Source organism: Hakea prostrata, chromosome 7 (genome assembly GCF_041222555.1).
Source record: "Hakea prostrata isolate BN-2017 chromosome 7, UWA_Hpros_2, whole genome shotgun sequence".
In the NCBI taxonomy this organism is placed as follows: Eukaryota; Viridiplantae; Streptophyta; class Magnoliopsida; order Proteales; family Proteaceae; genus Hakea; species Hakea prostrata.
Window position 1 is genome coordinate 4,943,987 of NC_142606.1, and position 22,271 is coordinate 4,966,257.

General features: G+C 37.9%; 4 protein-coding genes across 6 annotated transcripts; 3 read left to right on the forward strand and 1 right to left on the reverse strand.

The window, feature by feature from the left end:
* The first annotated feature begins 2,866 nt into the window (after nucleotides 1-2,866).
* LOC149009206 (protein RAE1-like) lies at nucleotides 2,867-12,289 on the forward strand. Its single transcript, XM_089161897.1, has 11 exons — nucleotides 2,867-3,223; nucleotides 3,344-3,430; nucleotides 3,658-3,735; nucleotides 3,833-4,026; nucleotides 4,171-4,312; nucleotides 5,249-5,329; nucleotides 8,624-8,752; nucleotides 9,165-9,242; nucleotides 10,626-10,697; nucleotides 11,570-11,650; nucleotides 11,935-12,289. The coding sequence occupies exons 1-11, from the start codon at nucleotides 3,164-3,166 to the stop codon at nucleotides 11,983-11,985; spliced, it is 1,053 nt and encodes a 350-aa protein (XP_089018023.1). The 5' UTR covers nucleotides 2,867-3,163; the 3' UTR covers nucleotides 11,986-12,289.
* An 896-nt stretch (nucleotides 12,290-13,185) lies between these two features.
* Nucleotides 13,186-17,507, forward strand: LOC149009207 (uncharacterized). 3 transcript variants are annotated; one of them, XM_089162234.1, is made up of 7 exons: nucleotides 13,731-13,820; nucleotides 13,985-14,071; nucleotides 14,303-14,377; nucleotides 14,476-14,519; nucleotides 14,773-14,912; nucleotides 15,870-16,007; nucleotides 17,172-17,501. In XM_089162234.1, the coding sequence occupies exons 4-7, from the start codon at nucleotides 14,510-14,512 to the stop codon at nucleotides 17,382-17,384; spliced, it is 501 nt and encodes a 166-aa protein (XP_089018360.1). In that variant the 5' UTR covers nucleotides 13,731-13,820; nucleotides 13,985-14,071; nucleotides 14,303-14,377; nucleotides 14,476-14,509; the 3' UTR covers nucleotides 17,385-17,501. The 3 variants fall into 3 exon arrangements, with proteins under 3 accessions (XP_089018359.1, XP_089018360.1, XP_089018358.1); XM_089162233.1 differs by lacking the exons at nucleotides 13,985-14,071; nucleotides 14,476-14,519 and having other exon boundaries at nucleotides 13,186-13,820; nucleotides 17,172-17,497; XM_089162232.1 differs by lacking the exon at nucleotides 14,476-14,519 and having other exon boundaries at nucleotides 13,985-14,377; nucleotides 17,172-17,507.
* A 195-nt stretch (nucleotides 17,508-17,702) lies between these two features.
* On the reverse strand, nucleotides 17,703-18,686 carry LOC149009208 (uncharacterized). The gene is made up of 2 exons (XM_089162236.1): nucleotides 18,506-18,686; nucleotides 17,703-18,412 (listed from the first exon to the last, which is right to left on the reverse strand). Exons 1-2 carry the CDS (start codon nucleotides 18,609-18,611, stop codon nucleotides 18,162-18,164), a joined length of 357 nt encoding a protein of 118 aa, XP_089018362.1. The 5' UTR covers nucleotides 18,612-18,686; the 3' UTR covers nucleotides 17,703-18,161.
* Nucleotides 18,605-21,539, forward strand: LOC149009209 (pentatricopeptide repeat-containing protein At4g19191, mitochondrial-like). Its single transcript, XM_089162231.1, is given in 2 exon segments — nucleotides 18,605-19,303; nucleotides 19,305-21,539. Coding segments are annotated over 2 exon segments (1,974 nt in total). The 5' UTR covers nucleotides 18,605-19,210; the 3' UTR covers nucleotides 21,186-21,539.
* The last annotated feature ends 732 nt before the right edge of the window (nucleotides 21,540-22,271 follow it).

The following is a 22,271-nucleotide window of genomic DNA, read 5'->3' on the forward strand; positions in this document are numbered from 1 at the left end:
GGCTGTAATGGCGTCGATTCGATATTAGGTCCACCTCCATGTCTTTGAGTCCAATAAAGATGCTTTGAACTTGAACGCGCGCATTCGCACCAAAATTTTTGTCTCCACCCTCCATTTCGAAGTTTGTAAAAATCGAAATAGACGGTCGAGATCAAATCTTATCAATCGGCACACATGCGCAGCACTGAAGTTCTACCCAATAAAGGTTGTAATGGCGTAAAGTCCTGATAGGTCAAACTCCAAGTCTCGAGTCCAATTAAGGTTGGCATGCCATGGAAGCCAGACTCAATTTTGAGGGAGTCGGTATCCTCTACCCATCACTTCATATTTTCCATCACATAGATAAAGCTGAGGGTCATATAAGATTCATAAAAATTTGTCTCATATCTAGTTCATTTTGTTAATATTCAAAGATATATTCCACGCTTATTCTATAATCTAAACTTATTCCAAAGAGATTTGAAACAACAAACTCTGATCTCTTATGTGGAAGTGTTGATCTTTTTATCGTCGAGCCACCCCTCGGAGTTATTACCAAGATGGTTTTGTTAGACACACAGAGGGGAATAGAGGGGAATAGCATCTGGAGGCTGAATTACAAATTATTTATGAAGGAGTGAATGTGGCAATTAGAGAAGGGTTCATACCCATACGGGTGGAGTCCAACTCTCATGGAGCAATTACCCTTCTGAAGCCTAGTCCCAAGTTCAAGGGAAGGTGCTTATAGTGATTGTGCAATAAAAAACTTAGCCAATTCGTGTGGAAGTGTACAATTTACTCATGCATACGAGGGATCAAATAATGCTGCTGATTGAACGGCGAAGTATACAACTACCCCATAAAGTCCCTCGCTAGACTTTTTAGATCGTCCTCTTGATATTGTGAAGGTCCTCCAGGTAAAATAAAAGACTAGAAGTTATAGCTTTTCAGCCTTTTTTGGGTTATTTAATTCTGTTTTTTACCCAAAAAATAAATAAAATAAAAACATTTATTTTTTCCTTTGATAACAAGGTAACTAATAACAAAAAAAATTGAAATAAAAAAAAATAGTAGTATTTGAATGCATGAATTTTGTAACACTATTACAACGTCTACAACTTTTATCGATTTATTGAAAAAAATTGACCAACAAGTATGTAATTTTTTTGGTAGAAACAGGTGAAATAGGAAATATTGATATAAGTTATGGTCCGATAATTTTTTTTTGGGTGCTAATATTTTTTAATTTTTTGGGTAATATATGAGATACATTATTTTTTTAGGTAAGAATTACATAATTAATTCAAGTCCTTTATTTCATATACTTTTTAAAATTACTAATCCAACCTTAAACTTCACCTATAATTACTGTTGTCCCTCTGTTGTTAATTTTCTATTTCGGAAGCTGAGGTTCATCCGGGCCAGCTTGCGCGCACCTTGATTACATCCGGGAGAGACGCTGTCTGCATGGATCGAACCCACGACCTCTCCATTGAGAATTATGGATCTCTACTATTCTACCAATTCTGTTGTTAAATTTTATTAGTTAGGCTGGACAATTATCATGTCAATTTGAGAAATTCATTATTAAACCAACCAGAAATAAGTAACAAAGAGGGAGCAACCCCCCCACACAATCAAATCTCCCACCTTCCAAAAGACGACTTTAAGGCAGGAATGTCAAGGCCTAAGTGATGATGTGACACTTTTTATCTATTTAAAATTTTCAAAATAACCTTAGGATTTTATTATATTTATTTACATTTTATACTAAATTACATTATTACCTTAGTAATTAGGAAAAAATTAACCTTAATTAGTTAGTTCCTTATTTTTTTATTTTTATATTTATTTTTCAAATTGTTGTAGTTCCTTATTTTTTAATTAATTTTTTTTTTCAATTTAGTTTTTGTTATTCACTTTATAATTTGATGATAACAATTTTAAGAAGTTCTAATTTCTGCTCCTACATTATTTGCTTGGATCATCTTTGATACAAGGCATAGATTTTTTAACTTAACCAATTATGTGGAGGATACTAATCATAACCGTGATTTTTTCAACTGGTGGAACATTCGACCTAACTTCCAACGAGCCAAATTCTCAATGCACAAGTGGACCAGACCACCGATCATTGGATTGCTATTAAATGCGATGGATCAATTCAAGGTAATCGTGGTGGTTACGACACAATTGGAAGAAACGTAGAAGGCCATGTAATCTTTGCTTCAGCAGGTTGTAGCAATGAAAATGTGCTTCATATGGAGCTAAAAGCAATATTTTATGGTCTACAAAGACCTACACATTATGGCCATACTCAAGTACAAGTGCAATCCAATTCTCAACTCGCAATTCAAATCTTAACTGGAGGCTTACAAATCCCATGGGCAACAAGAGGTATTGTGGATGATATATTGAATATCAAGCATAGGCTACATCGCTATGTGTTTACACATCATGTGAGGGAATCTAATTTTTATGTAGATTTTTAAGCTAGTTTCTTAACTCTCCTTGAGAAACCCACTTATGTCTCTGTAACCTTCCTCTAGATATGTCCGAACTTGTTCAGCAGGATGCCAATGGGAAGCATTACTAACGCATGTAATTTTTATTTTCTATTCCTACTTGAATACAAAACATCTTCTCACAAAAAAAAAAAAAAAAAATTAGAATTCAAAATAATAATAATACAACTCTAAAATTGATATTGATATGGTTTGTTTTAAGTACAAAATAAACATTAAACATTCATTTAATAATAAGTAATATCATAAAAAACAGGTTCCTTCCAGTAATTAAATTATACTTCACGGAGTCAACAGTAATTATTCGATTTAAAAAAAGAATGTCGGTATAGAGTAGCGTAGGATTGCCGGAGGCGCGTAACATTCACGCCACCTCGCCTGTTTATATAAAGTTCGAAGACCGTTTCGCTTTCCCTCGCTTTCAAATCAACTGGATTTTCTCTCTTTCTCTATTTCTCTATTTGTTCACTCTCACAATCTCATTCACGGGTAAATCCACCTTGGCGCTTCCACAAGTTTGCTAGTTTTTAGGGTTTGTGTTAGGAATGCCTGGAATTTTGCAGGACTCAGGGGCGCTGTAGTTAAGCATTACAGTTTTAAGTTTTCTTCTTGAGTTGGAATTGCTCGACTTGGACCGGAAGGTTTCACAGTGAACAATAATGGCTAATCTCTCCGGACTTGCATCTGCTGCAAATCCAAATCCTAATAAGTCTTTCGAGGTATCGAATCCTGCTATTGGGGCTCATTTACTACCAGAATTTATAATTTTATCTTTTTGTCTAATTAGCTTCAAATCAGTGTTGGTTACTCACTGTTCTTGAAATATATTGCTGATACAGGTTGTTCAACCTCCAACAGATTCGATTTCTAGCCTTAGTTTCAGTCCGAAGGGAAATTACCTAGTAGCAACTTCTTGGGACAACCAGGTTTGTTTGATCGTTATCACAATAAAGTTCGTACTTACCTCGCTCCCGTTAATTGTTCCCTTTTAGTGATGTATCTAATTTGTGCTAATCTGAAGAAAGTTCATTCATTCCTTGCTATCTTTGTTTCCCCTAAATTTATCTCTTCTTTTATATTCATTTGATTGTTTCCAAGTTTGTTAGACTAACTTAAATATGCATCTCGTTTCTTTTTATGTGAAATTTGATAGGTTAGATGCTGGGAGATCATGAAGTCAGGGACCACTCTTGGGAGCATGCCAAAAGCATCTACTAATCATGACCAACCTGTAATAGGCTAACATTAATTGGGATTTACAGACTTAAAACTTGCGGGTTTTTTTTAATTGTTTTAATTGTTTTAGTGCTGGTATGGTGTATCTGTAGGTCTTATGCTCGACTTGGAAGGATGATGGAACGACCGTATTTTCTGGGGGTTGCGATAAGCAAGTTAAGATGTGGCCTCTCATGGCTGGTGGTCAGGCTGTGACTGTGGCAATGCACGATGCACCTGTCAAAGAGGTTGCTTGGATTCCGCAGATGAATCTCTTAGTTACAGGAAGCTGGGATAAAACCCTGAAGTATGCTTTGATTTCTTCATCTTTTTATTGTTCCTAATCATAGATTTCTTTCTGGCTTTGGTAGTTTGAGTGGTGGAGTACTTCTTAATTACTTAAAAATATGGATGCTCTCTTGAGTCTTGATGCTTCTAATAATATGTTCAGGTACTGGGATACTCGACAACCCAATCCTGTGCATACTCAACAACTCCCTGATCGCTGCTATGGGCTAACAGTTAATCATCCTTTGATGGTTGTTGGTACAGCTGATCGAAATTTGGTTGTTTTTAACTTACAAAACCCTCAGGTATTGATTTTCTTATCACTATTTTATACGTTTGATAGTTGCTGAAATAATGAGTCTTATAGATACTAAGAGTAATAACTAGTACTAAGTATATAGGATGCGTTTCTTTGATTTGCTGCCAGCTTTAGGTGCTTTAAACTCCTCCTTCTTCGTTTTTTATGTTTTTAATTTTTTTTAATGGTACTCATCTTGAGTGGGGGTGAAACTTTGGTCTCCCTCCTTAAGTGGGAAATATTACTGGTAATCCACTTCATCAAAAGCAAATATTACTCATTACCTACTGTAACTCATTCTGTTAATTTTGCAATTGAAATGACCAAGATGTGGAAGATGGGTGAAGGGAGCACCTAAGGTTGGGTTTGAGAGGGTAATTTAGTCATAACACACTTTTTATGGTAAAATGGTCATTTCAATTGAGTAATAATGGGTAACGAGTAATATTTGCTTTTGGTGAATGTGGGTTACCAGTAATATTTCCACTTAAGGGGGGAGATCAAAGTTTCACCCAAACCTAAGGTGGGCACTAGTAAAAACTCTTTTTTTTTCAATTGGATTTATTCTCGCTTCCTATATCTGTCTCCATAACAGCTGATGCAAATTCATGTTGAAGGGGCAGGCCTTGGCACAATGCTTGGTGGACCATGGTTGCTGCCTGACATCAAGGCATCAAAATAGCCTCTCAGTTTAAATTGCCTGGTTAAGGCTGCATAGGAAATTGCCCACCTGGACTTTGCATGTGCGGAAGCCTTTGGCACTGGCTTCACCCTTATTTTTGCAGATTCATGTTGAACATTTGATTGTAGGCCCCATTAGATCCAACCTGCTTGTTTATTATTCTATTTATATCCCGACCTCACATACTAGTTATTCGTTTCTCAGTTACCTTTCGTCACATAGTTAGTTGATGAAGTCTAGTTGTTGTTTATGCATTAACAGGCTGAGTTTAAGAGAATCACTTCACCCCTGAAGTATCAAACACGATGTGTCGCAGCATTTCCTGATCAGCAAGGTTTCTTGGTAAATACTTTTGTTTTCTTCATCCAACTTATCTTTTTTCTCGGTGTCTTTGATTAGTTGAATGGTTTCTTTTGTTCTCTTTCTCATTTTCATTGTTTTGGAATATCAACCAATGAAGCTATCTCATTTTATTGGATTTTTTTTTATAACATATCACTTCAATAATAGTGCTATCTAAGACAAGGAGGAGTAATGGCACTGATCTGTATCACCTGTTTGAAGTTTGATGGATTCTCTTTAAATCCCTGATCTTGCATCCAACTTATCTTTTGGAGAGTACATGATATCATTATCCCAGCTGTTGATGTCCTAAGGGCGTTGTGAGGAATGTATGTACTGTTATTGTTGTAATATCCACATGTTCCACTAGAATGTCATGCTTGATGCATTGGTCAAGTGCTTAATTGTTGAACACTTGGTCTTGGTTCAAAGTCCTGGAAATAGTCTCTCTAGAATTACGGTGAGGTTATAAATATTTGACCCTCCTCAGACCTTGCTAAGTGTGGGAGCCTTGTGGAATGGGTACAACCTTTTATTTTTTTTGTGTGTGTGTGTGGGGGGGGGGGGGTATCCATATGTTGCACAAGACAAACAAGTCAGAATAGGCTCCTCAACCCACCACCTCAGGGAAAAAAGAATATAACAGCAACAATGATGTATAAATCTTTATGGTGTTTATATTTAGTTTGGAAAAAAAATGCTCTTTGTCCAACCATCAGTTGGAGCATATATAAACATGTTAAATAAACCTGTTTGCCTTGAAATTACCGTAGGTGGAGCTCTTTGCTTTGGCACCGTGCTTTCAATCCATTAGGCATGGGGATCTGATCCGGTGAAGCATTGATGTAACTACGGTGGGCTCTCTCACAGGTGGCTATTGCTTGGAGCAATAGCAAAAGGTTTGAGCTACCGGGGGTAAATACCTGGGTTCAAGCGATGTAGTTCTAGATTGGCTGGAGATCAATGAGGAGTTAATAACCAAGATCTTGGATGAACTGGTAAGCTGAACATGGTCTGGGGTCTGAGTGAGGGCTTGGATTGGGTTATTGTTAGGGTCTAGTGGTCAGGCTTAGTCAATTAGATGATGGGAAGGAGGAAGTGTTTTAAAAGCTGAAATTTAAATTTTCAGCAACTTGGGGCATGTGGAAACAAAAATCAAAGGGGAAATTTGGGTATTCGGATTAGAAGGTTAGAACTAATTCAACTTACTGACTTTAGAAGAAATACCTCGAACACAATCTTCAATGGTTGAAGATGTGCTTGGAAGAAAACAGCACAGGAGAATAGAAGAGAAAGATATGGTCACACAACCATGCTATGTCGTTGTACCCACTGGTAGCATTAAACAAAGAGAAATTTACATGTACCGTCCCTGAGATAAGGTGTAATTTCACTTTCCCGCTTCCACTTTCACTGTTTATATGTACCACTCCAGCTTTCCAAACTAATTGATTATAAACCACTCCTTTAACTGTAGAGGAAAAATTTTTAAAACTGAAAATTTGTTGTTAAACTGTTCTTAATGCTTAAGAAACTCCATTTCTTCCATTACTTATGGTGTGGAGCAAGATTGAATGAGAAGACAACAAACCCTAGTTTTCCCTTTGAAAACTGGAACCCAAACCTGGATCTGCTCCATCACGATGGATGATATTAAACCGTAAACCTGTTCTTTGGCATCTGGACATATTGCTTTGTCACTATCTGGGGGCTTCAATGAAGCAACCTGAGGGCCATCTCTAACGTGGATTTATTGTCTTGATTATCTACATCCCTTTTGTTCTTGAATTTCTGCATCAGCTTCAGATAAAACCCATAAGACTGAACCAGAATGCCATCATTTGATTCATACCCATAAAGTCTTAAATCATTGGATCCTCTTGAGCGTTGACAAAACCTCTCTTCCAAATAAAGGATATCTAAAAGTTGACTTTGTCAGGAAGAGATCCCCATTTATTTTGAAGGATTTTCCCATGATGCCCCGGTCCTTCACTTTCATCACCCCCAGTCTCCAAAGCCTCCCCGTGACCCATTTTCCCAACACCTGCTATTCCTCTTGCAACCCCATCTGCTTAAATATCCTTCCATCTTATCTTGCCACTGCAACCTCATTTCATAGCACCGTCCATATCCTTTCTTTTGTCCTTCCCTTTTCTTCACCGAATTGACCACATAAGGGTCAAATTAACCATTCCGACCCTGTTCTTTGGTGTTGAAGCAAGTCACGCTTTATAGGAGTTCTCTGCACTTCAAGGTGCTGTGAACCCTTCTATGATTTTCACCGCCACAAGAGTTGCAGCAACAAGAGAGAAGAATCCAAGCTGAAATATTAGTCATGAAAATTGAGGAAGATTCATCACAGTACTTATCTGAAATCAAAGTTCAGCTTGTTCAAGAATGAAAAAGAAGAGAAAAGATCAGTTTTGGTTCTGGAAGATCAAGAAACTTTGTTTCAGAATTTTGGGTTGAGAAGAGCAACAAGCTCCATTCCAGAATCTATGGTCTGAAATTCTCTTCAGATGGGGATATCTTGATTTTTCAAGGCATATCTTGATCTTTTTTACCCACTTGCAATGTTCTTATGCCGTGATGAGCAGTTGCAGCAGCTGAGGGGTGAAGAAGATGCAGGGCATGGATCATGGCAAAGAAGTGAAGAACTTTCTTGAATTAGGAAAGGGTGTTTTGGTTACAAAGTAGCATTGCTGTTTGCAACTGACAAGGAAAGTTAACAGTCTAGGTTTAGTAATTACTTAGCATAAAATGCAGGGTTGGTATGTATAAATAGTAAAAATAGATGGATGAAAGTAGGATTAAACCAATACACCTTACCTCTGTGGATGTACGTATAAATTTCCCTCAAGAAAGCTCAAAATTTTGTTCATCAAATCCTTTTCAATAGTCAATACTTATTAAAACCTCATATAAAAGACTCAAAAATAGACTGTTACACTAAAAGGGAAAGGCCTAATCGAATCCTAAACCAGTTAGGTAACAAACTGACTAAGATGTTAACTAGACATAAAACAAAGTCGATTACAACTTAAAAAAGAATATCCTCTGCTAAAAAAAGAGAATATTTCAACACAACTCTGCTAAAAAAAAGAAAAATTTTCAACATAACTCAAATCCTTTAATTTGTCTTGTTTTTCACAATTGTTTTTATCTTTAAATTTGATAGAAGTGTTCTAGCCTTTACTAGCATGTTCCAAATTTATTTTTCTTTTATGCAATAATCATTGTCATGTTATGGATCTACCATTGAGATTGCTGATTCTGAGGTCTGTGCTGTTTCAGGTTGGCTCAATAGAGGGAAGGGTGGGTGTTCATCATTTGGATGACTCGCAACAAAGTAAAAACTTCACCTTTAAATGCCATAGAGAAGGCAATGAGATATACTCAGTCAATGCTTTGAACTTCCATCCTGTAAGATTCTTGGTCACCGTTAGCTACAAATCGTTAATTTTTTAGCTTGTTTTGACTATAACAGCTTGAAGTAAATTGTTATATCTATTTAGCTGTAAAGGTTTCACCGAGGTTCTCTGTTCCAACTTCCAAGTGTGTGTTCTGCTACTATCAGTGTTGTTGCCCCTTCCGAGGTTTCTCGCCCGCTGTTTCTTACCTTTAAATAAAAACTGTGTTAGGTATAAAAACTGAAAAAGATTTTGTGTTGCCAATTATAGAAATGTTCCATGCGTTTTGTTCTTTTTGGATATTCTTTTTCCTCTTCAAACTATTTCCCTAATGAAGATTTTCTTAGCTTGAGTCAAGTAAGATTTGATCTTATCTGTTGCTTGATATATTTTGTCATGTCTTATGTTGGTAACCCTTGTCCCAGGTACATCATACTTTTGCAACGTCAGGCTCTGATGGTGCTTTTAATTTTTGGGACAAGGACAGTAAACAGAGACTCAAGGTCTGCTTCCTTTCTTTTATGTTCTATTCTTACCCAAAAGGAACTATTTTTCTTAGTTTCATTGTATGCCAATTATTTTTTAATGAAATTTCTGGGTTTAAACTAATTAGGGGATTAGCTCATTAGAGAACTCGATGAAAAGACGGAGTTTTTTTTTTTGTCTTACTTGACGAAATGACTTCCCCAGATACGAGATGAAGCATACTTGATTCTGTCACTATGAATTGAAACTTGATACAAGAAAAATGCTTACTTAAAGTCCGAAACCCTTAATTGTGATTAGACCAATGCTATCTTTGCATAACTCTTCTGGTCAAGTGTCTGAAACCCCTTCCTAAATTGTGACTAGATCAAAGCTTCAATGGTAGGTTTAAGTTATGTTTACATAAGGGGGCCTATCAGTGAATGTTTGATGATTTGTTCCCTAGGGCAAGAGCAAGGCAGGTTAAGTCCTCCAGTCTTTCAGTTGTATATTGAATTTTTGAATATTTGGGAGAAAAAAAATTTCCATGTCTTCTAATTAGGCTGTTCAGTGTTGCAATTTGATTCCTCATTATCCATAGAGAAGAATGACTTACAAAAGCCAATATTGATTTCAAGTCATGAGTGAGGTGACCAACCCTCTTACTTAGGTCCCCTTTTGTAGCCAACCTAAAGACAAATATTAAATACATCAACCAACCATTAGCTGACACCCACCAACCAGAGTATTAACTCAAACCTAATATTGACTCGACCACCAGACAACTCTTGAAAAAGGAAAGCTTCTGTGACAATGGAGTTTCTTATTTTCGCACTACAGCCCCTTTCTAGACATCTCTTAAGTTTTTATTCGTATTAGATTAGACTTGGCCTTAAGTCTAGCCCACAACACCATGTAGGTTGATTCTAGCCCTGGATGAATATTACTACTAGTCCAGAGATGGATTTGCATTAAAAAAAAATAAAAAAATCTTGTATGCCTTGCATTAACTAGGTTTCTAGTGTTCTGCTTCTGTTCAATCTACCATGTTCTTTATTTTGATAATTCCCAATGAGCTTGTTTGGGGTCTTTGATTGATCAAGTTTGCCATATTGATTTTAGTACACAAATTGTTCCTAATAAGGAGAAGGATAGTGTATGTATCTTGTCACAAATGTAATCTTTATCAGTACCAATGGCTGTATTATTAGCTAATGTGCATTATAGCCCCCCCCCCCCCAAAAAAAAAAAAAAAAAAAAAAAAAAAAAGAAAAAAAGAGGAAACTCTTTTTCCTCTTTTCTAATTACTACCGTTTTAAATCCTCCCTTATAAGCTGCCATCATCACTTATCTGAAAACAATAATTTAGCATAGGGAGCCAAATTTTGCATTAGCTAACACTACCTTGTCTGATTTTCCAGGCCATGTCCAGGTGCAGTCAACCTATTCCTTGCAGCACTTTCAACAACGATGGCTCAATATTTGCATACGCGGTATGTCCCTATTTCTGCCCATGAGTTAGCTTAAACTAAAAAGAATGGAATCAGTCACCTTATGGAATTTTACATATTAAATGGCAACTGCTAAAGTAAAGTCCTATTTGTATTTGAAATCTTCTGAAGACTCCAGCCTCTCTGTCTCTCCCCCCCCCTTTTTCCCTGCGCTCTTCCACTGGCATGGTTGAGGTAACTGTTTCCTAAAGGGAATGCAGGAGGGTGTTTTTAGATCGCCTAGGTGAGGCGTTGGGTTCTCTTATTATAGGGACTCCTCCGTGAGCTTCATGTAGATTTGATGCAGAAGAGCATACTCTACCCAGATCAGTCCTTTTTTCTACTATGGAGACGAGTAATGAGGCTGCTTTTTTTAGCTGGTACTCTGATTTTCCAGCTCCGGCAACCTCTTTGATGTCCAGAGAGGGGGTGCTGAAGAAACCTGTATATAGTTGGACGAAGAGCCCATTATTTTTTTATTTTATTTATATATAAGAAGTATGTCATTCATAATTACATGATCCAGTAATGATGTTACAGTATTCAATGTCCCATAGACCAATTTTTCCCCCTCCTTTTTAAAAGTATGGAGACAAATCACGAGCCTGGTTTTCTAGCCAGTCTTCTGATTTGCCAGTTCCCAGCAAAAACTCTTTGTTTTGCTAGAGACCTCGATGACAGACCTGTATTTTTTGGCAGTACCGAGTTTTAGAAGGTGTCTGGAGAAGAATTTCTGCACTAGTACATGGTTCAGTCCTGATGTTGTTGCAATTGAGCCACAGATATATTAGTTTGCTAAAATTATCTATGGTATGTGATCAGTATGTGCTTTGTCATTTAACTTTGTTCCTATGGACATTCCTGCCTCCTTATAGGTGTCCTATGACTGGAGTAAGGGTGCAGAGAATCATAACCCAGCTACTGCAAAAAACTATATATTCCTTCATGTTCCACAGGTATGTTCAGCTCTTTTATGTAACTTCTAGATTCTCTCTGAGCCTTGTCCTTGCATTTCTGTTTTTAATGTTTTTAAAGAAGAGTGAGGATTTTATGCATGGGAGAGAATAGCTACATCCATATTGGATGAGAGGTACCTGGAAAGCTCCAATGTGGATGGATGAGTTAGTTCCACTCATTTTCCAGGGACCATTGTCATTCGCATGATCAGGATCATGATCATCATGATGACCGAAACTCCCTCTTCAATTTTTCTGATTTTGTCCATGGTCTGGATATGCAGGAGGCCGAGGTGAAAGGGAAACCACGACTTGGAACCAGTGGTCGAAAGTAAATTTGCTCATCTAAAGAGTTGCCGATTGGAGCTCTGGGAGCTGCTGAAGATCTGGGAGTTTGGCTTTTGTTAGGAAGTCCCTTGGTTGGAAATGAGGGCATCAGTTTATTGGTTCATTACTTTGTACAAAGAACTACTCTTTTCTTTCTCCCTTTGGTGGGCTTTCTTTTTGGTGGGGGAGTTGTGTTGTTGAGTCGGCCCTGGTGGCACCTACAAGAGGACCTAAAATCTTTTGGGATGTTCAAGACAGTTGTGTTATGCATATACAATCTATAGCCAGAGCACAGGCCTTGATAGTCAGGCAGACATTCAGTGTACATGCTTTGATCAGCTTCAGTGCGGTTAATACTCGATCTGGCACAACATTTCACATGATACGAATGAACCACTGATGCGATTGCCTACAAAATCATCTATTTAAAGAGTTCAAACTTTCGAAGAACCAAGTGGAAAGTTCAGATGCATGGCAGGTGAAGCAGCTGAGATGAGGTTATTACATAAATTGCCATTTGAGTTCTAAATAGAATCCCCCTACATCCTGTAGAGATCAAACCTAGCATGCAAATGATATTGGTCCTTTTCCTATTGCTCCTTTAATCATATTTCATGAGAGTTCAACTTCTCTTTTTGATTATTTGGTTTATGTACCTCAGATTACCTGGTCACGAATGAATATTTAGAGCCTGGAATATTTGTAGAAAATGTGCTTCTACCTCTGGATATTGTCAAAATGAATTAGATAGGATGTCAGCAGATCACACATGGACCTTACTCCTATTGTATGATAAAGAACTGCTAGAAGAGGACATTGTTTTTCTTTGGAGAGGTAAATATATAATAGATGAAGATATTACATATTTGCCATCAATAAGGGTATAATCCACGACCTCTTTACTAAGAGACGTTTCTCACCGATCAAGTAATATTGCGTTGACAATCGGGGTGTTGCGTAATTGTTGTGAATAAATTACCCCAATTTCAGTTCACACTGGTTCGACCGGATTCAATCGGTGACACAAGTCCCATTATGGGTCCGCCCGAAAATTAGACAAGGGTCAAGTCATGACCTCTTGTCTAAGTCATGACCATCCGATCTGAACTTTCCATCCAACGGTTATCAGCAATGAAAAGTCACTTGGAAAATTTATAAATAGGGACGAAACACACACAGAATGTAACACATTCAAATTCTCACGCTCTTCTCAAACACACTTGAATGTCGGAGACGAAACCCGATCAAGCTGATTGGCTCCAGGTGTGAGTTCGAATCAGATCGATCTAAATCTGAATGTTTGGTGTGAAATCCTCGGTTCACAGCCCGAGTTAGGTTTACTCTCTGTCACTGTCTCATTAGACCTAAGGTTAAAATGGTAATTGCGTTCGTCAACAGCCGCGCGAGACTCTGAGATAACCAGGAAATCTTCCAAAATTTCCCGGGAAAAACCAGACAACACAGAAGCCTTTCTTACCCAAAAATCTATCATTCGTTCTTCCCCCTAATCAATCTGCATGTGACGAAACCCTTACCCTTACTCTTCTGTGTCGCTTCTCTCGAACTCTATCGGTTTCAGGGGAACCGAACTGAAGAGAAGACATGAACAATCTCAGAGCAGTTTGTCGCCCTCACATGTTTCTCTCTTCCTTTTCATACAGCAGATACCAAAATCAATTAGGGTTGCCTTTCCGAAACACCAATTACAGATCTACGATTTCTTCTCCGTTTCCCGACTCCTTAGATGTCCCTCAGAACGTTTCGGCATATCGCTTTAATTCCAGGAGAACTGTCGTCAAGGCATCAAAGTGGAACGATGAGAGATCTCCTTACGAAACACTCGGTAGAAAATTTTCTCAAATAGGTTTTGAGTTTCAGTTGAAAATACTAATTTCTTGTTTTTTCTGGAAAATATTTTCTTGGCATGTTACGTTCGGGAAATTGAGAATTCTGTTATTCTTAATGCATAATTGTCCATTGATGCTTTCTGTTCAATTTTTCACGTAGACTCTTAAGACTAAATCTCATGCTGTGATATAAAGTCCGCTATGGTGAGAACGAAATTAACTTGCTTCCTTCAATCCTGCTTCATCTGTAAGCAAACGTCTTTCTTTAAACATCCAACTATACTGTTAATGTTGATGCATCGTTTTATCCAGTTATTTTTAGAAAGATGGACTTTATTTACTAGATATGCATTGTGCTATACTGATGGAACTTTCTTTTGTGTGTTTGTGTGTGGTTTTTCCCTTCTTAGAAGACTGGTACTGAAAGAAACACGATCTTTTTATGAACCTCTCCTTGCTATTTCATGTTGCTTTTCAGAGTTGGATAGAGATGCTGATCAAGAGAAAATAAAAATTGCTTACCGGCGGCTGGCGAAGTTCTACCACCCAGATGGTTTGTTTGCTCCACTTGTCTACTGTTCTTTTCAAATTTTGAACTAATAAAACTCTGACAGCAATAGTCCCTACTTGTTCTTGGTTTGTCCAATTTAGGAGCCTATAGATTATTCATGGAAAGGCAGGAGTTATGAGAAGAGGTATTGGCATAATTAATTTCTATGTGAAAATCTTTTGCTTAATCTGTATGGCAGAGCTTTTGTAATCCACTAGTCCTAGTAACCTTGCCAAGTTGTTATTGAAGGAATAGAGGTTGTCTTAATTTGTTGGAAACCTCCACCATAAGTGCTTTTTTGTTTTTTATTTATTTTTTAATCATCATGTTTCATCATTTCTGTTCTGCTATGGTTGTATATCCTTGCTCAATTAATCAAATTGATTTCGCTGTTCTAGTGTATGATGGTAGAGGAAACCTCGATGAAGGGGAAACAGCTGAAGCTCGATTCATTAAGATTCAAGCTGCTTATGAATTGCTTATAGATGATAAAAAGAGGATGCAGTATGATAGCGAGCACCGCATCAACCCCATGAAGGTCAGAGACATTACATTCTGTATTTTTTATGTACCATTAATTAGCATATGCCAGTTCTTAAGTAATTACTGGTTATTTCATTTGACAATTTTGTACTGTTTCTTGGGGAAGTTGGTCCCTGAATGTAATTCCTTTTCCTTTTTTTGTTTTTTGTTTTCTGTTGAGATAATATTTCCATACTGGCAGCAATCAAGTGGGTTCATGCAGGTTGAGATTGGGTCCCAGGGGAGATTGATCCAACTCAAAGCTTAACTGATTATAGGTTATGGGAGGTTACCTGAACCCATCCCATTAATAACTGGGCTGATTTGGGTTGAACTCCCACTGATGAATTGTGTATGTAACTAATAAGTGGGTATCATTGGGTGTAAGATTCATTCAGGTAAATTTAAAGCTAACTCAGAGCTAATCAAAGGCTTATTGAACAATTTGCAACTTATCAATTGGGTATAAATGGGCTGGGAAGTATGGGTTTGATAAGTGGCCAACCAAGATGAGTGGATGAGCCTGATTTACAATGAAATTGTTGAAGGGGTCATGTGAGTTGGGTTTAGGATTGTTGCCCCTATTTTCACCAAACTGTTTGAATCATTTATCTGTAGTGCAACTGCCTTCAATATCAAGCTGATGATCCAGGAGGATTTCCATTCAATGTATCTTTGGGATCCTTAATCTCAAATTTTTATTTGTTTTTGTATAAGTAATGTTCTGAAAGAAATTCACTCATCGAGACATGTAAAACAGAACATCAAGATTTTTTAAGCTTTGGAACTTGTTTGTGTAATTTAGACTGAGCACTTCTTGGAAAACATGTTAAACATTAATAATTCATCTTTACGCTTGTAACTTTAGAACGTTAAGAGGAAAAAGATAGTTGTGAGGGGATGATTTGGTTGGATTGTTCTTGTCTATTTAATTTTAGTCATGAAAAATAGCTTCATTTTTGTCACCTCTCAGGCTTCTCAAGCATGGATGGAGTGGCTTATGAAAAAACGAAAGGCATTTGATCAACGAGGGGATATGGCAATTGCAGCATGGGCTGAGCAGCAGCAGCGTGAGCTGAATCTCCGTGTGCGGCGCCTATCTCGTTCAAAGGTACTGAGTAATTTTTTTTCCTAGGAAATTTCACTCAGGTTACATTTATGTTTGTGAGATCAATCTAGATGAAATATTGGCATGACAGATTTTTGGAAGATGAAAATATTAATCCTGTTCTGCAGGTCATTTATAATGTTTTTGTTATTTCCGAATTTTAATTTTTTCCCATCTATAATGAAATAAGGTGATGGATTATTCTGAAAGGGATTGAACCCAAGCTGAAAAGTGTAGACAGCTAAGAGCAGCCTTCCAGCTGCATATTGTAGTTGTGGTTATATTCCACAATTTTGTTATTATTAATTATATTATCGTATTGGTTGTTCCCCCAGGTGAGGGTTTTTTTTTCTTTTTCCACCTTTGAGGTATTTTGTACATAAATTAATTGGATTGAATGGTTGTAGCCACATAAACCTGTTGAATTTTTTTTTTAACTTCCCACCCCTCAAAAATAAATGAACTGAACAATTTAGTGGTTCAGATATGTATTTCACCAATGGAGTTAATTCTTGGTATGACAAACATTTTAAATATGTCATCTTAAATTGCGAATATGGTCCCGTTTATGCTGTAGATGAAGGGTGTTTAAGTCTAAGAATGTGAGAATTTTTCCTGTAAAGGAAACATCATACTTACTAGATTGCCAGGTTAAATACTGCATCCCCATTTATGGATATTGAAGTTAACTGCTTACACAGTTGATTGCTGCCTTCTTAGTGGAGTGCAGGCTCCCAGGAGGTACCAGCTTCAAGTCTCCTGTTTCACCTTATACCTTAGGACACCCCTCTCCCTCTCTTTCACCCCCCCCCCCTCCCTTCTCTTCTTTTTTCTTTCTTTCTATTCCTTTCTCTCTTTTCTTCCCCCCTTTTTTTGGGTTCTGTAATTTATGTAGTTAAGGTTGTCCATGCTACGGGTATTGGATCATCTACAGCATCCCGAATCACTGGTGTGTCAAAGGGTGTCTATATAAGTAGACTGCTGGATCCAGAGGCAATTATTTGTTGGTCCAGTATGTCCCTCCCCCCGCCCCACTCCATTCCTTTCTTGTCTTAGGAACCTGTAGTGAGGAAGACACGTGATTGTAGATGTGGGTTTTTATGTTGTTTAGCTGCTTCTCCCTCAGTTGTGGCTTGGATTATATTGATTGATTCGATGCTGTTTCAGATTGATCCAGATGAAGAAAGGAGGATTCTGGCAAAAGAAAAGAAGGCATCCATGGAATATTTCTCCAGTACACTTAAAAGACATACTTTGGTTCTGAAGAAAAGGGATTTAATGCGAAAGAAAGCAGGTGAGAACAAAAATCTCAGCATCAGTCAACTTCTTTCTGCTGAAGGCCTTGAGCTTGCCAAGGATGATGACGATGCAGCAGCATAGACAATTTACTGTATTATTGGTTCACTATTGTATTCCAACAGTGTATATATATGTATTTACATTGGTTTAAGAGAGATAATAATGTAGAATCATCTCCATGAAATCAATTCATTTAAAACCTTCACAAGATAGAAAAAACTCATTTCTTGCAATATTTTGGTCAGGAATCGATTACTTCATTGGAATTTCTACTTGCCTACCCCTGCTTTTTTGGGATTAAGAGCACGGAGAAATCCCATAATCACCATATAAAGTAGCCCGTCAAACCAAGAGGTAGGTCTCATTGATGTTCTGTAATGTTAGTGATTATAAGGAGGCAATGGTTCAAAATAGCAGTGCTTGTAGCAATAAATAGTCCTGATCTGGTTCCCTTTACTGAAGCCATGACCCATGTAGCGTAGAGAGGTGGACCTGAAGAAATCTGTGAGCGAAGCTGGCTCCTTAAATGCCCAGTTTGATACAATTGGGTGACCCAGGTGGGCATCAACTTCATGTCAGTTGGTAGGGTTCGCATTTGTCGATCATTTATGAAACACACATGAAGTAAATGACTAAATGTGATGAAGACTCAGACCTCTATCAAACGGTTCAACTACGCAATAACTCCTTAGATTCATCAAATACTCAAATACTCAAATACAAAAATTAATTTCACTTCCCTACCCTCATTCTACTATGTACATGACTCAAAATTCTCTTAAAGCATAATGTTTCGGAGTTGAAACTCCAAGCACTGCTCATGAATAATGATAATAACAGCAACCCATTTGTTATAAATCAGTTTGAAGGAACATGATAGTATTTCCCTTTGCACATACATCTATAGACAATTGGGCAAGACTCTGCAATTGAACATTTGAAGCTGACCATCACCCTCTTGCATGGAGTGCATGGCCCACAAGCATGAGAACAGTCCGGCAAGTTTGAACCCCCCATTGGGAACATCTCTGTTCCATGTTCTTCCTTCAACCCATCCTTGGGGGTTTCAGTACCAGTGCTTCCTTTAGCATTCAAGCTAACTGGAATATCTGCAAGAAACATAGACATGGAAGCAGTACTTGTTAATGGATGAAGCAAATTGATAATCTACACAAATAAATTAATCTAGAGTTGGACCTTACCAGGAGTAGCCATTCGGATACTTCTACTGATTGTAGGAAGGAAAAGGAGGATGATTGCAACAAGAAGTATTACATAGGCTGGAAAGGAGGAGATGAACTTCTTCATGTTCTGTTCTTGACCTTCTTCTTCTTCGTCTTCTGCCAACTACCCAAGTTCCAGAAAACTGAAGTGGAAGCTCAAGTGAAAATTTGTTAGCGGAAGATGTCATTATATATGTGAACAAAATGGCCCAATGGGTTTCGTTTAATGGAGGATGAGGTGCTTCTGTTACACTTCACATGATTCACGACCAATATTTGAAGCCATTTCACATGTTTTGTTCTGTCACCCACAACAAACCACCTCAAAAAGGGTTTTAAAAGAAAATAGAGATAAAAGCTTATGACACTTTTAGCTCAAAAACTATGGTTCAACTTGGATCCTGTGGTGTTCACGTGGTCATGGAGATAGATTGATCTTCATAGATGCGTATGAGATCGTTAAATGAAAACTCTGCCACATACGTGACGAGTAAGCTTCTCTCTTAAATGAACTTCTGCAAGCCTTGAATTTGTCTATGGATTTTAGTCTCTGCCCAACATCCTGAACACGTGTGGCAGGTGATATATTGCGGAAACCTGAAAGCATTGGTCTGATATGTTTGGTCTTTTCTCTAATTTTTCTGGGTTAAGAGGGTTGAGAAAAGATCCAACGGTTGAATTTAAATGTTTCAGTTGAGAAATGATCAGGTCCTCTATTACCAAAAGCTTCAGTTTTTCAAATTCGTCGGCCGTTGCACTATGGAACTCCAACATCAGATCAACAGTAGACGAAGGTTTGAGCTACAAAGCCCTTCTTCTCTTTCGCCAAATGAAACAATCAGGTTTAGAACCCGATAATCTGACATTCCCTTTTGTAGTAAAAGCTTGTGCGAAGCTCTCGAACCTCAATTACTCCGAAATCATTCACGCCCATGTAGTGAAATCTTCTTTTTGGTCTGATATATTCGTCCAGTCAGCCATGGTGAATATGTACATAAAATGTGGTTTATTAGATTCTGCTTACTACTTGTTCGAGGAAATGCCTGAGAAGGATGTTGCTTCTTGGAATGCGATGATTATGGGTTTTGCCCAGTCAGGCGACTTGGGCAAAGTTTCAAACCTTCTATTCCAGATGCGGCTGATGGGATTTAGGCCAGACTCCATTACACTCATAGCCTTGACTCAGTTGAGTTCCAACACCACAAATTTGAATGTGACAAGAGTTGTACATTGTTTTGGGATTCAACTTGGTATCAGTGATGATGTTTCGGTTGCTAACACTTTGATTTCTGCATATGCTAAGTGCAATGATTTGGGCTCGGCAGAGGGGGTGTTTAATGGCATATCATTGGATATGAAGACCGTAGTTTCATGGAATTCAATGATTTCTGGTTGTGCACACCTTGAAGAATCTGCTGAGGCAATTGGTTACTACCAATTGATGCGCCAAAATGGGGTGAAGCCTGATGTGAGCACTTATGTTAGCTTGCTTTCATCATTTATGCAACCTGAAGCACTTTTAACAGGCATGACATTTCATTCTTGTGCAATCCAAACAGGTTGTGATCTGGATGTCACTGTGATTAACACTTTCATTTCGATGTATTCCAAGTGTGGCAATATTAATTCAGCACGTTATTTATTTAATACTATGGATGATAGAACTTGTGTTTCATGGACAGCTATGATCAGTGGATATGCTGAGAAAGGGAATCTGGATGAGGCACTGTCATTGTTTTATGACATGGAAGCAGCAGGCGAGAAGCCTGATTTGGTCACAGTGGTTGCTCTGGCGTCCGCTTGTGGCCAAACAGGAGCTCTTGAGACTGGAAGATGGATTAATTTGTATGCCACTTCAAAAGGGTTAAGAGGGAATATAGTAGTTTGTAATGCATTGATAGACATGTATGCAAAGAGTGGAAGCATGGAAGATGCACATGATATTTTTCAAATCATGCCTCAGAGAACGGTAATCACTTGGACAACTATGATTGCTGGGCATGCTCTGAATGGAAAATCCACAGAAGCTTTGAGTTTTTTCTGTCAGATGATGAAGTTGGGTTTGAAACCAAACCACATAACATTTCTGGCTGTTCTACAAGCCTGTACTCATGCAGGTTTCCTTGAGAAAGGGTGGAAGTATTTCAATTTAATGACCGAGGTATATAAAATAAGCCCTGGATTAGAACACTATGCCTGCATGGCAGATCTACTTGGTCGAGCAGGGAAGCTCAAAGAAGCATTAGATTTCATACTAAAGATGCCAATTAGACCTGATTGTGGCATATGGGGTACTCTGCTTGGTGCTTGCAATATTCATCATGACATACATATTGGTGAGTTTGTGGCCAGCCATCTTTTTGAGCTACAGCCTGAAGCTGCAGTCTCATATGTGGCCATGGCTAATATCTATGCAGCAGAAGGGAAGTGGGATGGTGCAGCAAAAATTCGATCAACCATGAAATCCAGAAAGGTGAGGAAAATTCCTGGCCACAGCCTTATTCAGGTGTATGGGAACACTCATGTATTCACTGTTGAAGACAGGTCTCACCCTGAAGAGTTGGTCATATATGGACTATTAGATGGTTTAGCTTTGCAGTTGAAAGACTCTAGGTTGAATTTATCATTAGAGGATTTTCTAGCATATGACCTTGTATGAAACATGTGGAATTACTGACTGTTTTGACTTGCGATGTGGTCCAATTGACAAAACAGCACCTCATCTTGATGAGACTTGTGGGAGAAAATTTCAAGGGTTGGGGAACCCTCAAACTCTGGTATCAGACTTCTTAGCACTTGGGATCAAGCAGTTTCATTTAATAGAAAATTATTCTTCTCCTTTCTGGACCACTGAGGGATTTTTTTTTTTTTGAGTCTATTAGGATTTCAAATGATTCACCATTGGCGTGATGAAGATTTGGCAAAATGCAGTGGAATTTATAATCTATTTTGTATAATAGAAAGACTTTGTAATATCTTCATGATCAAGAGCATCTTGCATTGACCAGTTAAGTACAGACAAACAATTTTGTGTTCAGCCTTTTCTGTTGCACTTGTAAGACAGTGAAGCAAGATTTTGCTCTTTGCATTATTTATTTTTCAAGTATTTAATTTCAGTCTTCATTTCATTTAGTCTGCCCAATGCTCTTAGGTTCGGGAATGTTTTCGAAGGGCTTCAAGATACAAATGGTGAATTGTTGCAGAATTTCCCCAAATTCAGTAATTTCAGCAATTTTCATTTTCTTCCTGGGTTACTTTCACTTGCATATTCTCCATTAAATAGTACTCTTATCTTTAATAATGGCCGGCTTTCTCAGTCATTTATTTCTAAGATGCTGGCTCCTATAAATCAGGATACTGGAGTTTGGAATAAAATTCTTCTAGAACCATTGCTGGCATCCTGATCTGGTTCAGAAGATACTTCACATCTTTTTCACAGAGAAGACACCATAAGAAAAGGCTTCATTGGTGACCGTTTTAATTTTTAAATAGTAACAGCTTCTGAAGTTCACATGTGGGTCCCACTGTATTTTTGTAGTTGGAAAGCCGTCCGATAACATTTTGTGCTCCCTCGACGGAGAGATGAACCCGAATTAAAGCGTTTCCCCATCTCCCAACATTGTCAAAGTCCAATTGTGCTGCACTCTCTCCATGTCTTTTAGTACTTTTTTATTCTTTTATTTTTTTCTTCAAATCTGTCTCTTCTAGGCAAGATGGATGTGATAGCGTATATAGTACGGAGAGA